The following is a 16,287-nucleotide window of genomic DNA, read 5'->3' as shown; positions in this document are numbered from 1 at the left end:
AAAATAAGGGGGGGAATAGTGAACATTTGAGAGTGGGTGTGTTACAACTTAAAATAGGCTAGTCAGGGGGACATTAGTTGAAAAAGTCCTATCAGCCCAATATTCCTCAGAACAGAGAGAAGGGTTGGGGAGTGTCAGAGGTCTAAAGGCAGGGCGGGGCCCACATCTTGTAATACAACCACTACAATGTTAAGGGTATGATTTATAATTTTATTCCACATTCCATGAAAAGGAAAAATTTCCTCTAGCCGATGTGGTAATTTCTGACCTCTAGTTCTTGGAACTGAATTATATAAGTTGTAGTACATTTTACTACACATTATCAGAAAAAGACTGCATAGCTCTTATTTAGCAACTCCAGTTCTGACAGTTCCCATGTCTGGGCTAAAACAAAGGCACAACAATGGCAGAATAGATTCTTCCATTAGTTTTCTTTGTGGGATTTTCTTTTTTCAGCTAGAGTCCATCTGAGTGGAACTCAAGGTAGTGGGGATGCTGTGCTCCTCTAGGCAGCATACAGGGACAGCCTGCAGCATCAAAGGGTACATGCTTGCCTCAGATCCTTTTCAGTTTCTGAAATACATAGGAAATTTAATGGAAAAAAATCAGACATCTGAGAGCTTTGCATAGATGCATTCTAGCAAAGAAAAAAGCACCTAGTGGGTGTGTATGTGCACAGATTCAAATGAAGTGAAGAGAACCAACCTAGGGGGTGGGAATGGGGAATGGGCGGGAGTATAAGCTGAGGGAACTAAGAAAACAAAAGCAATAAAATATAAAAAAAAAACCCAAAAAGCTGCTTGCCCATGTGTTATCCACACTGGAATCCAGTTCACTGACTCTGGTATGGAACTCTGGTATGGGCCATGGCAAGGCAATGGGGTGGAGCCTTCAGAGCACTTGTTAGCCTCAGTAGAACCAGGGAGTTAAAGGGTAAAGTGGTGGTACAGCTTGCAGATCCACAGTCTGAACTTCCTCTAGGAGGGTCCCTGGAGTGGGCAGCCTCTCCTGTCTTTAGTGTGGGACACATGAGGGTAGAGAGCCCTAGCACAGCTCTTTTCAGTATTCATACACCAAGCTTCCACAGATTTAACACACACACAGAATTTATTTTTCAAATCATGTACTGGATTCAAGAAGATCTGAAAGTAATAATGGGTCCTGAATGCTTAAGAAAAAGTTTGATTTCCTTATTAGTTACAACACCTCGAGCAAATGCCAACGTCTCCATTACCTCACTTGTAAAATAAGGATAACAGGTAAAGATGCAAATGAAGACTTCCTCAAGAGCCTGATATCATATCTGATGCATAGTAGGTTCTTAATGTTCTCCCCCATCCTAACAAAAAGAATTAGATTACTGTCAAATGCTATGGGTATACTTTAAAACAGTACTTGTTAACCTTTAACATGTGGACCAATCACCTGGGGGAATCCTGTTCAAGTGCAGATTCTGATTCAGGGGAGTTGGGGAGGAGACAAGGATTCTTGCATTACCCAACAAGCTTCCAGGTTCTGACTATGCTGGGGGTCACTCTTGGAGTAGCAAGAATTTAACATTAAGTTCCATTACTTAACACAACTACCACACAAAAAGCCCTCAAAAGGAGCTCCACGGACTAGCTATTTCTTTAAAAATTTTACTTTTCCACTTCAGCTTCATGCAGAGTCACTGACCCAGCTAAATGCCCAGCACCAGCCAGGCCAGGGCATAATGAGCTTTGTGAGGGCATCATTTGCTCCTGGAGGGTTCACAGCACCCTTTTACAGAAAGATCCTGCAACTGTCTCCCCACCACTTTCAGCTTTTTGACCTTAGCCTTTGCCTCTGATGATAATTACCCCTTAATTAGCACCCACCACCATGTCATCTAAATAATTATAGTAAGTGCAGCTTGCACCTCTGCTGGCAGTCTTCAAACAAACTGATAAAACAAGATCCTATGCCAATTTTTAAAAAGACAAAACTGACCCAAATAAAAGTCACATGCTGTGGAACACGCAGACTCATTACAACTTCCATTAGAATAAGCTACTTGAGTTGGTTTTGAAAAAAAAAAAAATTATATAGTGAAGCCCTAACCCCAATGTGAGGGCATTTGGAGGTAGGGCCTTTGGGAGGTTATTAGTTTATGAGGGTAGAACCACTATATGAAGAGACAAAAATGATCTCTCTCTACCATGTGAAGAAACAGCAAGAAGGCAGCCATCTGCAAGCCAGGAAGAGAGTCCTCACCAGGAAGAGAATCAACCTGCACCTTGATCTTGGACTTCCTAGCCTTCAGAATGTGAGAAATTTCTACTGTTTAAGCCAAAAAAAAAAAAAGAAAAAAAAGTTGGTTTTGATACAATCAAGTATTGATATATTTGGGAAATTGTAAATGTCGGAATGTAAATTTTGCAAGCAGTTGTGCAAAGGTAAAACAATTCAGCCAGACTAAAATCCACTTTAAATTCCTGTTGGGAAAGGCTACAGGATGTCTGAACTATTTTTTCTGTTTGTAGTTGCTCGAATATATTGGAGGAGTTTGGTAACTTCCGGGTGCATTCAAAGCAAATTACCTTTTGTGGAGGAAGAGGCGGGCTTTTCAAATAATGCAATTAGTAGTTTTCTAATTTCCCAAGTGGATCTCCACTCACCGCCCACCTAACAGCAGTGCCATCCGAGCCCAAAGAATCATGTACATCTCTTAGGAGGAACCAATTGTGCTACTCTTAACGTGGTTTTCCCTCCGCAGCCTTAAAAACAAAAAAGGAAAACTAAAACTTTCCGAGTTTCTGAAGAGGTAATACACTGACACGGAAAAAACTTCGAACAGCACAAAATGGTGTATAAAGAAAAATAAATGATCTCCCATCATCTGCCACCTCCCTGTCCTCCCCAGAGGCAATCACGGGTTCATTAAATTTTTTATTATGGAAAATTTCAGATATATAGGTAGAGATATTGGAATGAGCCCGTGTATAACACAGCATCAGCAATGAAAAACACCCCATTGGCTTGTTTTATTCTCCTTCCATCAGTTTTTGTAGGAGTTATTTTAAAATAAACCCCAGACACCGGATCATTTTATCTGTCAAAACTTTTAGTATTTCGTCTTTTTTTTTTTCCTTTCTCTCCTTCACATAACCACATTACTGTCAGCACACCCAACAAGGTTAACGATAATTCCTTAATACCATCCAATATTCTCAGGGGTCACTTTTAACGGGTTCGGGGCGGACAGAGGGAGAAAGAACTACGAAGGTAAGGACCGAGGGGATACAGGTGGCACAATAAAGAGCCGAGCTGACATCGCTCCAGGGCGCGGCCGTGGATCGGTTGCCCAGCTCCCCGGGCCTCCCAGTTCCCGCTGTCATTAACTGCGCAGGGCCAGCACCGGCCAGGACGGGTCGAGGGCCGCACGGAGCCGCGAGCTCCCAGCCTCCCGTCTCCCAGGCGGCGACCCCAGCAGGCCCGGCGCAGCTGTACAACCCACCGTCTCCAGACACCGGCGAGTCCCTGGAGGGGAAACGATTGACACAGCTGCCTGCACTGCGCCCCCGGCCCTCCCCCGTGGCACCTGCGTCTCCCGGCAGGGCCAGCAGCTGGAACTTGCTCCGGAGCCCGGGCCGCCCGGGTCCGCCACAACCTCTCCTCCGGCTGCCAGCTCCCGCGCCGAGCTCTCAGCACCGCGACCTCGCGGGCTCGGACTACAACTCCCGTCGGGCCCCGCGGTCGGCCCAATGGCGGGCGCCGGAGCATGCGGGGCGCGGCGCCTGCGCGGCGGTTTGAGTAAGCAGCCGCGCGATTGGCTGCGGGGTCGGGCGGCCGCGCGGGGCCTGTGGGAAGCGGAGTGACGGAGCGAGCCGCTGTTGGAGGAAGGAGGTGGGGGCCGGGAGCGCAAATGGCGTTGAGATGGTTCAGGGCCCTGTTCAAACTCTAGCGCTGACCATTCACCGACGGAAGCGGCGGCGCAGGAGGCGGCGGCGGCCCATCGGGGGCACGTACCGGGCTCTGGTACCAGCTCCGGCGGCGGCGGCGGCGGTGGCGGCGGCAGCCAGGGAGGCCTAGGCCCGGGCCCGGCCGGCGGCGCTCGAGGCGGGGAGGGAAGTTGCGGTGCCGCCGCTCCTCCCCCCCCTCCACCGGGTTTCCTATTTACCGAGAGCGGAGTCGCGGGTTCTGACGGTGGCGGAGCCCTTTGCCTCTCTTCGCTCACCAGCCGGCCCCGTTCTCCCGCGCGGGGCTCCGGCGCCCGCCCGTGGGCCGTTGGGAGCGGGAGAGGCGGAGGCGGCCCGAGGCTAAAGCACTCGCCAGGCGCCGAGGGTAAGTGAGGTCTCGGGTGGCTGCCTAGGCCCGGAGCTTGCCGAGGGTCGGGGAGGCAGGGGTCCGGGAGGGGGTGATGGAAGTCTCTGTATCTCACCCACCCGGCCTCTGAGGAAGTTGGGCAGGGGAACGATCTGAAGAACTCTTTTCCCCTTTATTCTGAGTTCTTTCTGGGCTACGGCTGATTTAGTTCCCTCCCCAGGCGCGGTCAAGTGCGTTGGTTTCAGGGCGGAATTTTTTTGCCGTCTTTCCTCCGCCCCTGGCCGCCACTGAGGCCTTCCACTGCCCTGGGGATTCGGTGGCAGAAGCTTCCGGGGCGTCGGAAGCAACATCCCTTTCCTGGGAGGTGGGGGTGGGGAGGAGAAAAGTTGCGTGAGCTTCCAGCGGGAGGGGGGCCGCCTCTCCCCGCCACCTCCTTGCGCACCGCCGCCCCCAGGTGAGGATTTCTGGGTGATGAGGTTTGGCTTTTCCGGCTTTCATTCCGTCGTGGAAGCCCCTAAGCCCTTGGAGATCTGAAAGACGCTGAATTTGGTTGGGGGTTAAGTGTGAGGACCTTTTATCCCAGCTTACTTCCCAGAAAATTCGACCTAGCTTTGGGCTGGGGCAAAGGCCCACCGACAGAAAAGACTTACTTGTGGATCATTCTTTCCTTTTTGGTTAGGGTAATCTTTGGAGTTTGAAGCCTGAGCAAGATAGCCTGTGTTCTTGAAGTATACTGAAAATATAATATCACATACGTCTACACACTTGTTTTTGAATTTCTGTGTACTTTACACTCAAGGCTTGGATAATGCCATCACAATAGTTTGTCTAGTGACTTAAAAAAAAAAAAAGACGTGGAAAACTGTAAAGACAGTCAAAGGTAGGGGATATTGTATAATGAACTCCCATGTATTCATCTTTCAGATTCAACAGTTATTAACTCTAAACCAAATTTTTCTCATCTATGCACTTTCCATTCCACACCCCTTAATGTTAGAGAATCACTGACATTATTGCATCAGTATTTCGGTATATATTTGTCAAAGACATGGGGTTTTAAAAAAAAACATAAGCATGATTTTCTTGTAACTTAAAATAATTCACTCCTTAATATCAAATATTCATCTACAGACTTTCAAGTTGTAACAGTGAATGTTTTATGGTTCTCGGACCACTTTTGCCATGAGTTTTTCTGGTATGGGCCTAAAGTAGCCCAAGTCTAGATTTTTGGTTTGGCCTTTAGTCAGCATTTTTAGGTAATTACCGTGTTAGTGTATCCAAAACATTCCAGCTTTGTTGGTGTATGTGTAAATGTAGATCTGTAGATCAGGGCTTTACATCCGAGGGGGAATGAAAAGAAATGACTTATTTTGTGTTTCTTGTAGCTGCCAAATACACTTAGTTTTTTTTAGCTATTCTTAACAAGAAAGACAAGATTTTTTAGTGTAAATCTACAGTAGAAGGGGAAGTAGATTTCCCAAAGGAAAAAGTTTTGTGACATGTTAAAAGGTCTTCAGACAAATTACAAATTATTTTCTCTTAAAGCAGATGTGTATGATGACTAAATTAAGTATTATTTTGTCCAATTAGAATTGGCTTCTAACCGAAATATTAGAGGGGAAATTCCTTTACTGAATATATATATGCACACACACATATATCAAACTGAGTTTATTGGGATTCCCTATAAATTGGGAGAATTTAAGTTGATAAAGGGAAACATAAACTACAGATTAAAACATAGGTCAAAATACCATTCTCATTGTTGTATTGTGTAAGAAATGGATAAGGATTGATAGTGTTTAAGAAGTACTTTAACTTGTTTTAAAAATGTTTGACTCTTGATTTACTGTCCTGAAATTTTTGTCCTAGTACTTAGTATGTAGATAAATCAGATGAATCAATTTATCCTACCTTCAAGCAAAGAGGAAAATAAAGTTACATGTTTCTATTGCTTCTTTTAATAATCCATGGACCAGTCATTGTAATATGCTGGAGTTCACTAGCTCCAGCAAATGAACACAGCACTATGGAGACAAGGAAGGTAGAAGAAATATGGTTTCTTGCACTAAGGGAGATGACCAAGTAAGGAATATTTTTCAAGTCATAGTTCGTATTACATTAGGCCAAAAATCAGGTTTTTAAGGATGGGTTAAAAGCTGCAGGTTCTAATATGTGGGAAAATAGCACCATTCTTCTGACTTTTTCCCCCTTATATGAGTAAGTGCTCTGAAATTTCAAAGAACTATATTTAGTCAATTATTTGACATCTCTAAAATCCTGAAAAAAATTAACATTTTGTGCTTAAGATTTTATATTAAGGGTAATTAGCCTCTTCAGATTATTTTTTATGGTAAAAGTGATATGAGAATAATAAGTAGATTAATTTGAAACTTTTAAAGAAATCAGTGTTCCACTATAAGTTGGTTTTGTGCATGCTGTCTTATAAGTTGGTTAGTTGTTGGCTTTCTTATTCTGAAAGTAGCATATGAATATGTACTCGTAAAAAAGATTAACAGAAGTATGTAGAGTAAAAATGAGCCCCTCTCTTTATACTCCCTCCCCTTATTTATTTAACTGTTTTTAAAGATTTGTACCTTGAATGTGGAAAAGCCATATGGGGAGAAAAGCCATATTTACTTGTTAAATATTGGGTGGTTATATATTTTCTTTTTTTTTTCACAGAGAATATGAAACAGGTGTCAAAATGACATCCAGATTTGGGAAAACATACAGTAGGAAAGGAGGAAATGGCAGTTCAAAGTTTGATGAAGTCTTTTCCAACAAACGGACCACCCTTAGCACAAAGTGGGGAGAGACCACATTTATGGCTAAATTAGGACAGAAGAGGCCTAATTTCAAACCGGATATCCAAGAAATTCCGAAGAAACCTAAGATGGAAGAAGAAGACACTGGAGATCCTTTTGGATTTGACAGTGATGATGAGTCTCTACCAGTTTCTTCAAAGAATTTAGCCCAGGGTAAAGGTTCCTCTTATTCAGAATCTAGTGAAGCTGCTCAGCTGGAAGACGTCACTTCTGTACTTGAAACTAATAGCAAAATTAGTCATGTGATGGGTGAAGACAGTGTTGTATCTGATAAATGCTTACGTTTGGAGGATACTTTGCTTGGGAAAGAAAAGAGCACAAACCGTGTCTTAGACGATGATGCAAGCAGAAGTAGCTGTGCTAAATTAATTACTTCAGGTAAGTTTTGATTTTCTTTATTCTGAGCCAGGAGAGCTTTGTGTAAGCCATTTAGTTAAATGATTTTGATTTAGATTCTGAAATATTACACCTTTTGGGGTTTTTTTCTGCATTAATAATTAATGGGGACCAAAGATAATTTTGTAGAAGAGATTTAAGAAATTAAAGAAACCAATTAGGAGTTGCAATTTTACTTAAGCAACTTGGAAATTAATGTTTCCAGACTGTATTCACGGTACATTTTGGGAGTGATCTTTCATTAATCCTTAACTCCAATTGCAGTAAGAAACATCTCTTTTCGTTGTGTTGGGATTGCACAGCATCTCATTTCTATTACTGTGGAGGATTTGGATGGTTACTGATAATGAAACTGAGATGAGCATTTACCATGAGGATTAAGTTTAGGAGTGTTAGACTTTCTTCCAAAACTAGGAAGATTATGGAAGTATGGAGTGGAAACAAAGAATTGAGCAGGGCTTCCCTGGTGGTGCAGTGGTTAAGAGTCCGCCTGCCGATGCAGGGGACGCGGGTTCGTGCCCCTGTCCGGGAGGATCCCACGTGCCGCGGAGTGGCTGGGCCCGTGAGCCATGGCCGCTGAGCCTGCGCGTCCGGAGCCTGTGCTCCGTGGCGGGAGAAGCCACAACAGTGAGAGGCCCACGTATTGCAAAAAAAAAAAAAAAAAAAGAAAATTGAAATTAGTTTGGAGTCTGGTGTCAGTAGCAACTTGTATTAATAGATTTTCATCCACAAAACCAGTTGTATTTTTAAAATGTTAATTTGTAAACCTGGCATCTAGTGTTTATTCTTAAAACAATGTATTTTATCAGTTGTACCCCTAACTCGTTTTTGTAAAGGATTTAAGACTTACAATAATAAATGATAAAATGCAATTAACTAGAAGACTGAAGAGCTTAGATTGGAGATGGCAAGGGAGACAGCCTGCGTGCCTTATCAGCAATAGGATAAGGATTGCACTGTGGTCTAAAACAAACCTTAGTTCTTGACTTCCTGGCAACATTTAGTAATAATAAAAGGTTACATAGGGACTTCCCTGGCAGTCCAGTGGTTAAGACTCCGTGCTTCCATTGCAGGGGCCTCGGGTTCGATCACTGGTCAGGGAACTAAGATCCCGCATGCTACGCGGCCTTAAAAAAAAAAAAAAAGTTACAGAGAGCTCATATTTTTAAAGGAGGTAAAGACAAAACTTTCCTATTTCTGAATTCTGGAGAGGAATTTGTCCTTTGGGGGCTTACTATAAGGCACCTCAAATACTTTGCCTTGCATAGTTTTACAAGAAATCCTGAACATTTTCCACTCTTTTTCTCACCCTTGGATGAGAGGGTGAGCCAGCTGTTACTGTCATTCCCGTGGTCCTCCTGGTTAATTCTGATTTGGCTCTTCTTAGCCTACATTTCTCTTGAAGCATTGTTCATAAATTAAGGTTAGGTTAAATTTTCATTAGAAAACAGAGCATAAAAGCTGTTTTCCAGATCAGCTCCTAAAAATGTATTCTAATCATAGAACCATTGAGCCAAAATGAACTTTAATTCAGCTTTCCTTGTTTTATAGATGAGACTCAAAAAGTAACAGTCCAAGTTTGGGTAGTGGCAGAATTGGAATGAGATTCATTTATTGATTTTTTTCAAAACGCGCACCTACTCTGTGTCCTCCACCATGCCAGGCTCTGGGAATGCTGTTCCAGTCAGTTATCCAGTGTTCTAGTCCTCAGTATGGGACAGATAGGCTGGAGGAGGGAAGATGAGGCTGGGGAAGTGGTGAAACTGGTCAAGGTGCGCAGACAAAAGCTTCCCCAAGTGCTGTCTTTGTGTGGGGGGGGCATCACTGGCAGGCAGAGGGTATCATCAATAGGATAAATGTTTAGGTACAGGGGGGACAGGAACTTGGAAGTGAAATATTCATAGGTAGCAATTGCTTATATAGTTTTGCTCATGTTACATCTATATATATCCAGAGTGCCATTTGAAGTTGTTCACTGGGAACTGGAAACATAATTTTCTGTAGAAATGAGGTATTAGCTTCCCAGTATAATGTAGCTAAATTGTAGTTCTGTTGCTGATACTGTGGACTGACTGGGAATCCAAACTCCATTATAATGGGTTTGTGAGGGGAAAATATATACTAATATAGAGAAAATAGATGTTCAAGAACATCTTGTTCCTCTTCCTTCTTTCTTCACAAGGCACCCTTAGTAGGAAGGGAATGGTGTAGCACTGTAAATATTTCTTACTTTCTCCTCTCCCTCGCCCATCCAGAGCTGCAGCAACCCTGGTAGCTTGCTGTAGGATAAGAAGGGAACTTTGAAGGAGTGCTTTTAATTCTCATGGTCTTATAATCCAGGTCTCCCTAAGATGTAAAAGTTATTGTTCTTATAAACCCTTTATAAGTTCATGTTTATAAGTGGGTTATAGTTCTGAGAATACTTCTAGACATTATCAACTTCCTTTTTTGCCCGTCTTCTCTAAAATTTGGGCATTTCTCTGTGCCTAGACTCTTTTCTTGCATTATGTCTGTCAGATTGTCATTGCCTTTGCTGTCATTCAGAAAACCTTCTGATTTTAGTTGAAGTTTAGAAATTCAAACCTAAGGTTTTGATAGAAGGAGTCTCTGTAAATCTAGAGTGGTTCCTAAAACCTTTTTTGAATTAGAGATATTTTGAGAATGATAAAATTTTGGACTTCAGATAAAAGTGCTGTACACCTATTTCGGTCTCAGAAATTCTTTGCAGGTCATGTACAGGAAATTTTATGATTATTCTGTTCAAAGTGCACAAGTCAGTTTCTTTGGTATCCTTCCAGAGGAATGTTCCTGCTCATTCATACCATTTTTGCTGCAGAATTATATCACATCAGTGAAAAGGACTTATCCAAGCTCAGACTTATTATATCATATCTTCTGGCATTAAGTTTTAAAGTAGATCTCTTTATGGGGGAGTATGTGGTTAATTTTTAGGTGCTATTAAAATTCTTTGTTTTAAATATTTCATACCAGATAGTGCTTTTTAAGATTGTGGCTTATTTGAAGAGGAAACCCAGAATGAGGTCATGGTAAAATATGATGGTTGCTGTTTTCCAAGTAGGTGCTTGGTGGGTAAGGGAACCAGAAGCAAGATTACAAACTGAATGAGAACTGCAGGGAAGGACTGAGTTGCTAAAACATCCTAACCTTGATTTAAGAAAAAAAACTTTTTAAGTGTGGAACTTTCAGACACACAAAAATAGAATGTTAAAAAGAATGTCATGTACCTGTTTTCTAGCTTCAACAGTTGTCAGTATATGGCAAATCTTGTTCCATCTATTGTACACACATACTCTCTCTGCCTCCTGGATTTCTTTTTTTAAATTTATTTTATTTTATTTATTTATTTTTGGCTACGTTGGGTCTTTGTTGCTGAGCACAGGCTTTCTCTAGTTGGGTGAGTGGGGGCTACTCTTCATTGCGGTGCGTGGGCTTCTCATTGCGGTGGCTTCTCTTGTTGTGGAGCATGGGCTCTAGGTGCGAGGGCTCAGTAGTTGTGGCGCATGGGCTTATTTGCTCCGCGGCATGTGGGATCTTCCCAGACAAGGGCTCCAACCTGTGTACCCTGCATTGGCAGGCAGATTCTTAGCCACTGTGCCACTAGGGAAGTCCCTCTCCTGGGTTATTTTAAAGCAGCTTCAGGATTTGTTATTTTATCTGTAGATACTTTAGTTGCAGTGATCATTAAAGCCAGTGAATCCTCAAACAAGTGTGACACTTAAAAATGACTTTTAGCAGGGCCTAAAACTTTGACCTTTTGAGAGATCTTGGAGTATTCTTATAAAGTTTGGAATCCAGGGCTATGTGCATTAGGGGTAAAAGAAAGCTTCTCTTGCCTTTTATATGCAGCTACTTCTATTTTCCATCTTTGTGCTTTCTGCTACAGGTTTTTAATCTGGGCTCCAGAATAAAGTGTGTAAAGACTTGTATTTCTATTTGGCACACTTTCCTTGCTAGCCAGCTGGGATTCAGTCTACATATCCTGCCAAATATTGAGATAACTATGGCATAGGCTCTTAATTTGCATGACTGTCTTTGTAGCCAATAAAATTTTTTCCATTTGCTTAAAGCTGTACTGAGTATTTGTATAAGTTAGAGGGCTGTTATTGTCAGGAAATTAGCAACTTTGATTTAGAACTGAAGATGGTTTTTAGAAAGGGAAATGAATTGTTCTAGTCCTGAAAGCTTAAAGTAGGCCAGAAACTTGTGACCTGAGAGGAGATTGTCATCTACTCATTGGATAAAGTACAGGTGATTAATAAGGATTACTAAAGAATTCTGCAAGTACAGCATCAGCAAGAGTTATCTGCCTTCATTTAGATATTGAATGTATTTGTCATATAGAATATACTTGTCGTACCTGAAATCAGCTTCTTTTAAGAGAAGAGGATAAGGGACTTCCCTGGTGGTCCAGTGGTTAAGACTCTGCACTTCCACTGCAGGGGGCACGGGTTCGATCCCTGGTTGGGAAACTAAGCTCCTGCAAGTTGCAAAGCTGGCCAAAAAAAGAAAAAAAAAAAAAAAGCAGAGGAGAAGATGCCTGTTGTTACTTTGTGCTAAGACCTTTATATATCAGTTGCTCTTTAATCACAACTATTTAAGGCAGGCTTTATTCCCATTTTAGAGGGGGTAAAGCATAGTTCAGAGAAGTTGAATAACTTGAACTATTAAGTGGAAGATCTGAGAAACGTCCAAAGTGTTCTTTTCGTACAGTGCTGCTGTATTCTGATGTGAGTGAACTTAATTTTATCATATTTAAAGCTTTATATTTAAAATAACAGACTGTCACTATACAATGAGTTTTCTCTTGATGTTGGAAATAACTTTGACAACAAATTACGGATTATTTCTTGCCTCTGTTTAAGTAATTTTCTTTTTAATGAGAATAGAGGCCAAACTACCTATAATACTTACTGAAGAAAGCTGACCTTATTTTTATAGTTAATAGGTATCTTCTGTTTGTTAATTTTTTGTTCTGTATGGAAATTTAACAATATGCAAATTCTGAGAGACACTGTAATTTCAAGTAAATACATTTTGTTTAAAAGTAGAGCTTTAGTTTCTTGTAAAGGAGTTTCTTTGTGAAAGGAGGTTCATTCTCAGGGTTTGAGCAGTAACACAAGTGCAGGTAATCACTAATAAGTTTCTTCTCAGATCCAGGTTGAATACCAGCCATGAGCTGGTACAAGAAAACCGTAAGCATAGTCTCTGTCCTCTAGGGTTGGAACTGTTGACTTCTGCTGGTTATGATAAATAAGTATTTCTAAAACAATGGCAACACATTTTTGTAATGCTTGTTGTTTTTCAGAGCATTTTCAACATGTATTCCATATTCTTAGAATTTAGAACAAGATGATGCACCGTATATTTTTATGGTTCAGCCCCTGACTCTTTAGGAAATAGTCCTCAACTTTTCCAGACCTCTGGTGGTAGAGGAGGATGAATTTTTCATAAGTAGTTGTGGGGATGCCTTCCTTCCAACCATCCAGCTATAATTTCAGTGTCTTCTGTATGCCGGATGTTGGGTGTTTGTCCATGAACAAGATCTTGCTCTTTCACATTCTAGTGGGCAAGATGGATTGAATAAAGAATAAGACAGATTGAATAAAGACAAACATTTTCTGCAGAAAATGACAGAAAAATATAGGATGCTGTGAAATATAGGCTAATTTACTTGGTCTGAGTGAGGCCTGGGGGCAAGACTGATATTTGACTTGAGACCTGCTGGTGCACTGGGAAAGGATAAAAGTGAACCTGCTTGGTGATGTGGGCTATAAGGAAGGAGACATCAAGAATGAATCCCAGGTATCTAATGTGAGCAACTGAGTACGTTGTAGTATCATTCATTGAGATAAGGGGACCTTTATGAGGGGAAGTTCGTGAGTTCAGTTTTGGATACATTGAGTTTAAGTTATTTGTGAGATATGTTCAAGAGGCAGCAGGATCTGATGGTATGGAACTTAGATAAGAAGTCTTGGTTAACGATGATAAATTTGTGACTCAGCATATAAATGTTATTTGAAAGTACAGGATTAGAAGTCATTACAGAGAATGTAAGGAAAAGTACTGAACTGTGAAGAACTTGCAATACTTAATGGATGGAGAGAAGAGGAAGAAAAACTAGATAAGGAAATTGAGTAGGAGAAGCTAGAGTACCTGAAGGAAAATCATGTGAGTGATATTTTATAGAACCCAACAGAAAAGTGTTTCATGAAGGATCTACTGAATTGGAATTCCTGCTGTAAAATCAGTGAAAATGAGGACTGCAAAGCAGGCATTGGATTTTACAGCTTGGATAGAAGTGGTCTGAGCAGTGAGTACACAGCTAGGAAATGGGGTTGGCAAGTGTACACAACTTGTTAAAGATGTTTGAAGGAGAGAAGAAAAGGGGCAGCTAGAGATAAATGAGGGGTTCTGGAAGGTTTGATTACACAAGGGAGCCTTGAAGCATAGGATCCAAAACCCAGGGGGAGAGTGGTCTTAGGAGAAGGGATGCTGCATTTCTTGGCTAGGAGGAAAGGTGGGTGAAAATGTGAGTTTAATGGGAAGATGGAAGATAAGGTAGTTTATGAACAAAAGCTTCTTTTTTTTTCTTTCTTTCCGTAAAGTGGCAAAAGAAGTCATCTCTGTAAGGGAGAAAGAAAAAAGGATGGGTATGTGGTGGTTGGAGGGGAGGAGCAAAGGGTTCAAATAGATGTTGCAGAAAGTGGAAAAGGAGGGAGCTATCTAGGGAGAAAGTAGAATTTCTGGACATTATTGATGCCTTAGTTGAAGTTTGTATCACTGAACACTCATGGTTGCTGATCTCCCCATTGAGTTATGTGTGTTTCCCCCTCATCTTTAGTAGGCCCTATTAGCCAGAACCTACACAAAATACAGAATATTGGATAGAATAATGAGAATTACCCTGGACTGGCATTTTGTCTGAGTAGATATGGAATGAACAGATAGAGAAGAAAGAATTTAGGTTATCAACCAGAGAGCGACTGAAATGATGGACTGTGCAGTTTAAAGTTTACTAACTGGACAGGGTGGGTGGGTAGGAGAAAGAGAAGAGAGGTCAGTATACTGAGAGTCTTATTAAGTAAAAGTCAAGAATAGGATTACTGGAACAAGCAAGTTGGATAGTTGGTAGTGACTAAAATGTGGGTTATCTGATTTTTTAATATTTGAAAGTTGAAGCATTTTAGGACATGACAAGTTCCTGGATGAAACTGTGAACTGGTGGCTCAGATGGAATGTAGAAGACTGTTGATGGGAGAAGATTAAGGAACTGGGAGGTCAGGGGGTTGGAATTTGGTGGAATTCAGGATGATAGCGAAAGTGGCATGGAAGGGTAGATTATAAATCTTCGTGTAAAATCCTTTAATGAAGAATAAGGTTGTTAGGTGACAGATATGAGGAATATTAGAGGGTAACTAGGTGACACAAGCCTCAAAGGAATGGGCTTTTATAAGAGTGGGGAGTAGTAATAGTTTTATAAAGGGCAAGCCATCCTTCTCTGAGATACTAGAGGGCACTGCAGGAGAAGTAGCGTCCTTAGTCAAGTTTCAGTTAGGGCAAGGAAGTGATAGAGGGCATGACCCCCAGGTGTGTGTGCGTTTGCTGGTCACTGAGGCCTGAATACTCTGGACTTAAAAGGTACGGGGAGGTGGGGGTAGTGGGTTGTTGGATTAGGAGATGGGAAAGAAGTACAGGTACATTTTGAGTGTTAGAGTACAGGAGGAGGTCGATGACAAGATGTGTTTGCCTTCTCATATATTTTTCAAGTTTTCATCTTGATTTATCAGTCAAGGTCGCACTTGGAAACATGGCATGCCCCAGTTAGCCTCAAACCAGGAGGGTTTTAGGCTATTTACAAAGGTGTGGGAGGAATGTTAGGGAAAGCCTAGCCTGGGTTAGCTGCAGTGAAGCTATTATCACCCAGTTTCACAGGGGCAAGGGATTAATTGAGCCGTTTAGAGGCCACCTTAAGAAAAGCAGTATCCTTCTTTTGAAGGGACCTCATAAAGAGGGTGCTTGAGGATAAAGTATTTGAACCTAACTCTGCTCCTTCCCTCCTCTGTCTTGAGGCTCCTCATAGATGGAACCCGATGGAAGCCTGAGGGTAAGGAAACTTTGTTACAGGTCAGCCTACCGGGGCTGAGATCAGGGTGGAGAGTAGATCTGGAAGGGCAAGTAGAAGATAACTGGTGCAGTATCTAAAAAAAAAAAAAAAAACTGGAAATGTACACAATTAGGTAATCATTATCAAGATAGAGACTACTTCCCTCTTGTCAAAAGCTCTTTCATGCTCCTTTATGGTGGGTCCCTTCTCCCACCACCAACGCTGGCATCTACTGATCTGTTTTCTGTCCCTGCAGCCTTGTTTTTTCCAAAATTTCATATACCTGAGGTCTAGAGTATGTAGCAGTTTCAATCTGGCTTTTTTCATTTAGCATAATGCTTTTAAGAGTATTCCACGTTGTTGCATTTATCAGGTTTTTTTTTTAACATCTTTATTGGAGTATAATTGCTTTACAATGGTGTGCTAGTTTCTGCTTTATAACAAAGTGAATCAGTTATACATATGTCCCCAGATCTCTTCCCTGTTGCATCTCCCTCCCTCCCACCCTCCCTATCCCACCCCTCTAGGTGGTCACAAAGCACCGAGCTGAGCTCCCTGTGCTATGCGGCTGCTTCCCACTAGCTATCTATTTTAGATTGGTAGTGTATACATGTCCATGCCAAAAATATGGAACGCTTCACGAATTTGTGT

The 16,287-nt window shown here is 41.8% G+C and overlaps 1 protein-coding gene across 2 annotated transcripts in view; it reads left to right on the top strand.

Annotated features, from left to right (window-relative positions):
• Nucleotides 1-6,979: 6,979 nt before the first annotated feature.
• WAPL (WAPL cohesin release factor) overlaps nt 6,980-16,287 on the top strand; it is a gene marked incomplete at its 5' end in the record, with an annotated part of 72,790 nt that continues 63,482 nt past the window's right edge. Inside the window, one exon of one of the 2 annotated variants that reach the window (XM_079716731.1) lies at nt 6,980-7,493. In XM_079716731.1, the coding sequence (XP_079572857.1) occupies nt 6,995-7,493 (499 nt within the window). The remainder of the gene's footprint in view (nt 7,494-16,287) is intronic. The other variant, XM_079716732.1, reaches the window with a different exon arrangement.

This window comes from Hyperoodon ampullatus (assembly GCF_949752795.1).
Source record: "Hyperoodon ampullatus genome assembly, chromosome: 1".
Taxonomy (NCBI): Eukaryota; Metazoa; Chordata; class Mammalia; order Artiodactyla; family Ziphiidae; genus Hyperoodon; species Hyperoodon ampullatus.
This window is presented reverse-complemented; position numbering and strand designations above follow the sequence as displayed.